The sequence below is a fragment of the Emys orbicularis genome, chromosome 2, assembly GCF_028017835.1.
Source record: "Emys orbicularis isolate rEmyOrb1 chromosome 2, rEmyOrb1.hap1, whole genome shotgun sequence".
In the NCBI taxonomy this organism is placed as follows: domain Eukaryota; kingdom Metazoa; phylum Chordata; order Testudines; family Emydidae; genus Emys; species Emys orbicularis.
The window spans coordinates 145,709,581-145,719,018 of record NC_088684.1 but is presented as its reverse complement, the minus strand read 5'-3'; the positions used below and the strand labels follow the sequence as shown (position 1 = coordinate 145,719,018).

The window sequence follows — 9,438 nt, the reverse complement described above, 5'->3', positions numbered from 1 at the left end:
CACTGACCCCCACCCGTGTCCCCCCAGCTCCCTGCCTGGCCTGCCCGGGGTCCTGCTGGCCATGGCCCTGGTGCCCCTGAAGAGGAGGCGAAGGGCCCCGTCCCCACCGGCCGGGCCCCCGGACGCTGGGCGCTTCCCCGCCGTGGTGCTGTGCCTGGTGGAGAAGCGGATGGGGGCCAGCCGCCGGGCCTTCCTCACCCAGCTGGCCCGGGCCAAGGGCTTCCGCGTGGACAGGGCCTACAGGTGAGAGGGATCAGCCGCCCCGGGCCGAGGGGGAGATGGTTCAACGCCCATAGACCCCAGAGCTGTTGCCAGCCCCCCCCCCCCCAGCCTCACCTCGTTGACCCCTTGCAGCCCTCCGTAGCCCAGGGAGAGCAGCTGGCCAGCCTGGGCAGGACAAGGCACCTGTGACTCCAAGGCCTGGTAAAGCCCATATGGGCCGGGTGGCCCTGGCTACGCCCCTTCCCCCACTCACTCGTCGGTGTTGCCCATCACCCCCCCTCTCCCAACCCAGGGTTCCTGGGGCCAAGAGGGGAGGTGAACCCTGATGGCGCCAGGCTTGGCCAGTGCCGCCCCTGGCCTGATCTCCCCTGGGCTGAGTGGGGTGACACGGGAGGGGGATGTGACCTGGTTGGGACACCGGATCTGGTGCCTAATGGATCCAACTGAGTCTGGGCAAGGCACTGGTGGGTCCAGGTGGGTTGGATCCCCCTTAGCTGGTACTGAGAGGTGTTTGGAAAAACCTACTGGGTCTCTTCCCTCCCCATGAGATCCCAGGGCTGGGACAGCAGGGGCTGTGGGTCGGGAGTGAGGGGCACCGGCAGAGCTGTGGGGAGCCCAGGGCTGGGGTAAGTGGAGGGGAGAGCCATGCTCTGTCCTAGCCTGAGCCCCCCAGATTCACGTTGCTCCCCCGATTCCCTCCTGGGGTCCCAGCCTGACGTCCCCTCTCCTCCCTTTCTCCCCCGCCCGGTGGCGGCTCCCCAGCGCCGCAGTGACCCACGTGGTGTCGGAGCAGAACTCGGGGGATGAGGTGGCCTGGTGGCTGGAGCAGCAGCGGGAGGAGTGCGGTGCCGGGGGGGACCCCGCCCTGCTGGACATTAGCTGGTTCACGGAGAGCATGGGGGCCGGGCGGCCCGTGGAGATCGAGTCCCGGCACCGCCTCAGGGTGAGCTGGGCCTGGGGGGAGCCAGGGAATGGGGTGGGGGGATCCCATAGTGAGGGCACAGACAAGAGTAGCCCAGCAGGGGGCACTGTGGGGAGCAGGGCGGGGGCTGGTTATGAGGCGCTCCTGGCCCCTGAGCAGGAAGGGGAGATGGGAAATGCTGGGGGTTGGGCAGGGTGAGGGTCTCCTGGGTTCCTGGCACTGACCCCCCCACACTCCCCTCCCCAGGTGACCGCGCTGGCTCCGCTCGGGCAGCAGATGGCACCGTATGCCTGCCAACGCCGGACCCCGCTTCTCCACAGCAACCAGCCGCTGACGGTACAGGCTGCCCCCGGGGCCGGGGAGGGGCTGGGACCCCAGGACTCCTGGGCGGTTGAGGGGGCACGTTCTGGGGGTGGGAGCTGGGGCAGTACGGGCAGGGGAGGCGGGAGTTGAAGCTGGGGGAGGGGATTGGTCCTGGGGGCGCTCAGAGGCACTTGGGGTTCCCCTGGCTGCCCAGGGGCTGAGCTCTAGTTCCCGGTGCCCAATGGGGGGTGACTCTGCTCTGTCCCAGGAGGCACTGGAGACCCTGGCGGAGGAGGCGGGTTTCAGCGGCAGCGAGGGGCGCAGCCTGGCGTTCACCAGGGCAGCCTCGGTGCTGAAGGCCCTGCCCGGCCGGATCAGCGCCCTGGAGGAGCTGGGGCCTCTGCCTGGCATTGGGGAGCACTCCCGGCGGGTCATCCAGGTAACCCCCCCGACACACACAGACTAGCTCCACGGGGCCCCCCCGGGAGCCAGCCCTGGGGGGTGGCCTGATCTGGGGGTACTGAACCTGAGAAAGCCAGAGAGATCCTGCAGCTCCCCTGCCATCCCTGCTCCCCCCAGCTCTGCCAGTGCCCCTCACCCCCGACCCGCAGCCCCCTGCCATCCCAGCTCCCCCCCAGCTCTGCCAGTGCCCCTCAACCCCGACCCGTAGCCCCCTGCCATCCCAGCCCCCCCCAGCTCTGCCAGTGCCCCTCACCCCCGACCCGTAGCCCCCTGCCATCCCAGCCCCCCCCAGCTCTGCCAGTGCCCCTCACCCCCGACCCGTAGCCCCCTGCCATCCCAGCTCTCCCCCCCCCCCCCAGCTCTGCCAGTGCCCCTCACCCCCGACCTGCAGCCCCCTGCTGTCTCAGGTCGGATTTGGCACCAGGGTGTCCTGTCCTGCAGCGAGGGGCTGGGGGAGGGGCTGGGCTGAGGGCACGGCTCAGGCCCCATGGGAGGGGGCAGGCGCTGGGCTCAGGGCTGTCTCTCTCTCTCTCGGGCAGGATGTGCTGGAAGACGGCGTCTCAGTGGAGGTGGAGAGAGTGAAGCTGTCGGAGAGGTACCGGACTATGAAGGTACCAGAGCCGGGCGGGGCTCATGGGATGTGGGACCGGGTGCTGTTGGGGGGTGGCCTGGGGGCCTGGCACGGGGGCCTGGCTGCTGCCCCCTGCTGCTGGGAATGAGTGTCTGATGCCCCACGCTGCTCGTGCTCGGTGGGTGGGGCAGGGAGGGTGGGTTCTGACCCAGTGGGGCGTGGTGCCAGCCTGTGCCGCGGGGCTGGAGCTGGGGATTGGCTCGGACTCGGCAGCCCTCAGATTGATGCTGGAGTCCGAGTCTCCCGGCTCCATCACGTTGCTTGCCCCCTGGGACCCTCTCCTGGCATCTCTATCACTCTCTCTAGGCTCCATCGCCCTTCCCAGCCCCGAGCTGCCTCATCTGCCTGTGTGGAGCTTCGTTCCACCCTGTTGGCACCGCTCTGCCAGCGCTGCCCACCCCGTCTGCCCGCGCAGGTTCCCCCTGAGCTCACACGCCTCTGCCCCCGGGAACCCTGGCTGGTCCAGCGGGGGCTGGGCTAGGCGATCTCTGGAGGCCCCAGCCCGGGGCAGCTGGGGCTCAGGTTCCCCTTCGATCCTGAGCTCCGAGTGCAGGGGGTTGAGCTGGGGGCTGGCGTGGGGCACACACTGGGCTGGGCACACGCTGTGCCTGGCTTCAGATGTGGTGGTCACTGAGCTGGGGATTCGGCGGCTGCTCCCTGCTGCCCTCTGGTGGCTGCTTTAACCTCCTGCCGGCTCCAGTGGATTTATGGGCTCTGGCCATGGTGTTGAAAAGGCTTAGACGGGTTCCCTCCTGATGGGACTGTGGGTCAGCCATGACTAGATCCCATGGCATGTCTATTTCACCCTCTCGGTGAGGGACCTTCCCGGTACAGGCTGGAGCTATAAGGTGTTTGATTGACAGGCTAATTATATGGTAGAGATGCCAGCTGAGCTGAAGGGGGATCCCCGTTAGCAGTATAGGGCCCAGGACACACACCTGAGCAATTACTAGATACATGAAACACTGCTGGGGAGCTGGCACTAGCTCCCAGGTCTCCCAGCTCCTCTGACTCGGTTTCCTGAGCTAACGGAGCGCTCCTACGGCTGCCACTGGTAGTAGCTGCTTTATCCTGGCTGCGAGTGCAGCCACTAGGGGGTGACATTGCACTGGTTCACGCACAGCCAGCACTACCTGGAACCGTCTGTCTCCTGTCTCCTCAGCTCTTCACCAAGATCTTTGGGGTTGGGGTGAGGACGGCCAGCCGGTGGTACCAGGAGGGGCTCCTGACGCTCGTGGATCTGCAGGAGCGGAACACCAAACTGACCAGGCAGCAGCAGGCAGGTGAGGAACTGCGGGAGAAGCACAGGACGGGCTGTGACATATCGAACGGGGGCTCTGCCCATAGGCTGCTGGACACGGACACATGCTGTGGGTCCCTCAGGCTTGTTCCTGGCCTGCACTGCCCGCCATTGTCCCACGGGCCCTCTGCGCCCTGGCCTGGACTCTGCAGACCTGGGAGGGACGAGTCCCCTGGGGCAGGGAGACATGAGCTGGGCTGGACCTGGGGTGCGGCTAGTTCGGTATTTGGGGCCCCCAGTCGCTTTCCGTGGTGGCTGTTAGCTCCTGACGCGAGGCACTCACCCCGGCAGCCTCACAGCCAGCGCCGGAGCAGCCCATGCAGCGGGGCTTGGGGCAGACCTAAGGGAAGGGAACCTCGCACCCGTCTCCCGGCCGGTACCTCGTGCCCTGGGATCCTGAGCGATGGCCCCGGCGGTTCTCCTGCAGGGCTGCGGCACTATGAGGACCTCAACACCCCGGTGGAGCGCGGCGAGGCGGAGTCCATCGGCCGGATGGTGCAGGAGGCTGTGCAGCGGTTTCTGCCCGGAGCCTCGGTGACGCTGGCCGGCGGGTTCAGACGGTAACGGGCTGGGGGCCTGCTGCCTCCCAAGTGGCAACGGCAAAGAAAGAACCAATGTCAGGTCTCCCTGGGAGCATGCACGTGTGCGCGGCCATGCTCTCCCCAGCATGCACGGCCTGTGGGGGGGGGATCCCAGCCCCAAACCAGACAGGCCCCCACCTCTTAAACCCCCTGGGCACGGGAGATCCCTGCCGGCCCTGGGACGTACGGGGCGCCCGCTGGAGCTGACCTGGCTGCTGCTGGGCTGGGCTCTACGTGCTGCTGAGCGACCTTCCGTTTCTCCCCCGCAGGGGGAAGCCACGCGGCCACGACGTCGACCTGCTCCTCACGCATCCCGAGGCCGGCAGAGAGGCGGGGCTGCTGAGCCGCGTCGTCAGCTGGCTGGACAGCCAGGTGGGGGAGGGGCAGGATGTGGGGGTTCAGATGGGGGGGGGGGAAGATCCCAGCTCTGGGAGGGGAGTGGGGGCTGGTTGTTAGAGGAGGGGAGGCTGGGAGCCAGGATGCCTGGGTACTCTCCCTGGCCCTGGGAGGTGAGTGGGGGCTGGTGGTTCGGGGTCGGCACTAGGCGGGTGGGGTGGGCGGCCCTGGAAATACCCCGTGTGCCCCACGCGGCTGAGGTGCTGTCTGTCTCTCCCCACCAGGGTTTGATACTCTATCAGCACAGCCAGGAGAACAGCTTCGCGCTCCACAAGGGCCCCGAGCCGCCCGGGGGCAGGGACGTCCTGGACCGATTTGAGAGGTGCTTCTCCATATTCCGCCTGGAGGCGCAGGGGCGCCCGGGTGCTGCCCGAGGCTGGAAGGCCGTCAGGGTGGACCTGGTTGTGGCGCCAGTCGGTCAGTTCCCGTTTGCTCTGCTCGGCTGGACGGGCTCCCGGGTAGGTGACTGGCCAGGGCAGGGGGAGCTGAGAGACGTGGGTGAGGGCCGGACCTCCGGATCCAGGCATGGCAGGTGCCAGAGATGAGCCGGCCCCTACAGGGGAGGCTTTGGGTTCTAGATCCTAGCCCCGCTCCGGGCCGGTTCTAGATTTGAGCCCGTCCCACCCTATGGCAGGGTCCTGGGGGGGGGTTAGATCCCTGCCCCGCCCATGCTGAGCTCTGAATCCGGATCCAAGCAGCCCTTTCCAATGGGCCAAACGCCCCCTGAGTCCAGACACCCCACGTGCAGGGGAGCGGAGATCTGAACCTGGGTCAGCGCTTCCCAGCTGGGTCTGAACCAGACCCTTGGGGCCCTGAACTCGGACTCAGAGTCCCTCGGCCTGCCGGAGCGACCGGCGCTAACTCCAGGCTCTGCGCCCTTCTCCCCAGCACTTCGAGCGCGAGCTCCGGCGCTTCGCCGGCCACGAGAGGAAGATGGTCCTGAACAGCCACACCCTGTACGACACCAGGCTGGTACGGCGCTGCGCATGGGTGGGGACGCGGGGCTGAATGGACGGGGGTCCGGGGAAGCCTGGTCTGGGGTTTGATCCTGCCCCTGGTGGTGATGTGCCTGCAGAGACCTGGCCCCCATAGGAGCCCACCCCAAGGCAGGTGGTTGCACCCTATGCTCTGCAGGAGGGATCCCCAGGCCCTCGCTACCCCTCCCGAGGGGCACCAAGGTGCTGGGCCCTACCTACAACCCCTGCATGCCCTGGCACTGTCCTCTCCCAGATGTCCGCTCCCTGCCGGGCCTGGCATGAACCGACTCCCCAGGCATGGGCAGCCCAGCGATCGACCGGTCTGGATGGAGGGTCCCCGACCTCGGGGAGCAGCGAAACCCACAGTCCCTCTCACCCGGTCCAAGGGGGCAGCAGCCCCGGTACGCCCGGGGTAGCCCCAGCCCGGCTGAGCTGACAGCGCGGGAAGCACTGGCCCCAGGAAAGCGTGGGGTGCATGTGGTTTGGTGGATCCTCTGATGGTTGGGGACCCCCCAGCATGTGGAGGGGGAGAGTCGTGTGGCCGGTCCTGCGTGGCTTGCAGCGCGAGGGGGGTGACAGTGGCCGTGGCCGGTGCTCGCCGGGACAGAGACAGATTCTGGCCCCCCCCAGGGGCTCTCGCTGGTGCTGGATGGCACCTGGAGCTTCCAGCTGCTCCCCACCCCCGACGTTCCCATTCATTAACTCTGCCCCCCTCACCCCTCGTTGCACCTCTGCAGCACCAGGGTCCTCGCCCTTCCCGGGGGGAAGCGGGGGCAGGGTCAGACTGACCCATTGGTCACAGAGGGAAGAGGGGGTGGAGCCACCCAAAGCTGCTGGTCTTTCTGCCCCCTCCTTCTTCCCCTCCCCCCGCAGAATGATGCCAGCTGTTCCCCTCCCCCTGCCAAAATACTCCTATAGCTCGCAAAGGGTGGTGGGGCAGAGCTCTGCCTGCCTCCTGTAACCATCCTGATTGGCTGCCCTTCCCCAGGAGGTGGGGCAGTGGGGAAGGCAGCCAATCAGAGTGGCTTTCCCTGCACAGTGCTGAACTCCCCTGGCACAGCCCCAGTGGCAATGAGGCACTGGGAGCCGGCGGCACATGGTGGCTCCGGGGTGGGATGTCGGTGTGGGGGGCTGAGCAGTGCGGTAGCAGGGTCTGCATTAGCCCGGCTCCAGCTGCTGCGTAAGGACCCCCCCGCCTGCCCTGCGAGCTGGGATCGCCCCGGGGAGCTGCTCTCAGCTCGGGCACTGGTTTCTTTCCTTCCAGAACCTCTTCCTACCTGCTGCATCCGAAGAAGAAATCTTCCAGCACCTGGGCCTGGAGTACGTGCCACCCACGCAGAGAAATGCCTGAGCCCGGGGCCTGGGGTACGTGCCCCCCCAGAGACCCTTCACTGCACAGGAATCCCCTCTCCAGCCCCGGAAACACCCCCTACTGCCACCCGTGCTGGCTGACTCGTGTGTTCCCCGAGTGACCCATGGGCTGATCAATAAACCCCTGGCCCCGCGTTCCCCGCACTCCTGGCTGGCTGGTTGCTTGGTTTGGGGGAGGGGGGCGCCAGCAGCTCTGCAGGTTGCGGTTCCTATCTGCCCCCCACCCACCCCCACCAGCAGGGCTCTGTCTCCCTCCGCGGCAGCAGCAGAGGGATGGGGTCCCCTGGGGGTGAGGGTAGGGCCAGGCGGCTGGGTGCCCGGGTGAGAGGGGAGTCCAGGGGGCAGTCTGGGGGGATGGGGGGTTGAGTCCAGGGGGTGCGTACAGCTGGGGCACAGCACACAGCTGGCTCCCACGGTGCAGGACGAGGGCCCGCAGTGGTGGTATGGGGGTGCCCAGGCCCCCTTGCCGAGGAGTCGGACAGGCAGGGTGTGCCATGTTGCGTGCCAAGGCCCGGGAAGCTACGCTGGCATCTCGGTGTCTCCTGCCAGGGCCCAGCTGTCTGGGCTCCGTGCCAGGCATGCAGCGGGGCTATGAATATTTCATGGTGCTTCCTGCCATGACCTCACCACAAACTGCCCCCCCATCACACTCAAGCCTTTCTCCTGGGGGACTGTCTGCCCCCCAGGGTCCCCGCTGGGGTGAGCCAGGGTTCAGCGCCTCTTGCCAGCGCCGCTGTGCGGGGGGGAGGTGTTGGCGGGTCCCTGGGGCCTTCACCCCGCTGGGGGTGAGGGCGCAACCACACGGTCCCCGACCATGTCTTCAGGGTGTGAGGAGCCGGGTGGGAGTCAGGACTCCTGGGTTGCAGCCCTGGGAGATGGTATAGGCTGGGCGTGCGGAGGGGGGCTTCTGTCCCCACCCCTGGGGGGAGTGGGGTCCAGGGGTGGGATTGCACGTCCCTCCACTGCCCTGTGCCCCCTTGGGGCCTCTGATAGGCCCATGGGCCACTGGGCCTTGGCTCCCAGCTGTGCAGGGGAGTGAGCCAGGCGATCAGCGCTATCCATCCATGCCTCAGTTTCCCTGCCTGACACTGCTGAGGTGGGGGAGGGGCTCAGCCCCATGTGGCTGGGTAAGCAGCTGGCTGCCTCTCTGCCCCCCTCTGCGGCAGAAATGACAGATAACGAAGTGTGAAAAGCATCACCTGCGAGCCGGCCTGGAAGCTGCTCGCCTGCATGACTGACGAGGTTGGGGGGTCCCAGCCGGCTCCTGGGACGTTTCCATTAGCGGGGTACAGGGCCCAGGCAGCAGCAGGAGCTCAGCAGGGCGGCAGCGAGCTGCAGGGGCCAGGCTGGGCGCAATCCGAGGGCAGCTGGTACGTAGCGGGGCCTGGGGGTAATTGCAGGGTGGGGGCTGGGCTTGCTGGGGAAGGCAATTTGTGCAGTGGGGAGATCAGCAATTGGGGGGGGGCATCTGGCTCACTCCTGTCCGTGCCGGGCCCACCCCGGCTGTGCCAGGCCGGCCTTCCCCGCTCAGTCAGGGATTGTCAGAGCAGGGCCACATCTGGGAGTTTCCCAGGTGGGGGAGGGGGCTCAGGAGCCCAGTTCTTGGAGGGGCTGGCACCCTGTACACCCAGCCCCCCCCCCCCCTCCATGGGCAGCTTCAGCCCCCTTCCTGCCCCATAGGCTGAATGAATGGACCCCCCCCCCCCCCCCGGGATCCTGCTATTTATGAGCGTGGGCCCCAAGTCCTTAGGCAAGGGCTGGCAGCTGGGCTGGGCACTGGCAGCTGGACTCACGCAGTGCTGTGCCTAACCCCTAGAAGTGCTGGCACCCAGGGACCCCTGAGTTGTGTGCCCAGGCAGCCCCCCATGCGTGGGGAGAGCTGGCACGTGGGCCAGAAAACCAGCTGCCTCTGCCAGCCAGGAGTGAAACGCAGGGAGGCGGGGAGCCTAGGCCCCCTAGGTTTTTAGCTCTTGCTGGTCAGGGCCTCCAGGCAGCTGCCAGGCTGAGGGCGGTGCCTGTCTCTGCCCAGCGTTCTCAGCCAGAGCGAGCGACACGCCAGGTTGCAGCCAGGGCATCTCCTGGGACGTCAGCTGGGTTCATGGCCCCGATCTGGGGCAAGGACTTGATCCCACGTGCCCCATGAGTGCCCGATTCCTGGGCCGTGGGCTCTGCGGGGGTGGGGAGCTCAGCCGCTCCTGCTGGCACCGTTCTGCTTTGTATAAATAATCAGCTGGTAGCTGGGCCAGGCTGGGAGGGTTCCCAGGCTGTGTCTG

At 67.3% G+C, this 9,438-nt stretch overlaps 1 protein-coding gene across 1 annotated transcript; it reads left to right on the top strand.

The window, feature by feature from the left end:
• Positions 1-61: 61 nt before the first annotated feature.
• Positions 62-7,145, top strand: POLM (DNA polymerase mu). Its single transcript, XM_065399591.1, has 11 exons — positions 62-243; positions 985-1,165; positions 1,391-1,480; positions 1,716-1,886; positions 2,449-2,520; positions 3,703-3,823; positions 4,268-4,400; positions 4,691-4,793; positions 5,042-5,275; positions 5,706-5,789; positions 7,059-7,145. Exons 1-11 carry the CDS (start codon positions 62-64, stop codon positions 7,143-7,145), a joined length of 1,458 nt encoding a protein of 485 aa, XP_065255663.1.
• The last annotated feature ends 2,293 nt before the right edge of the window (positions 7,146-9,438 follow it).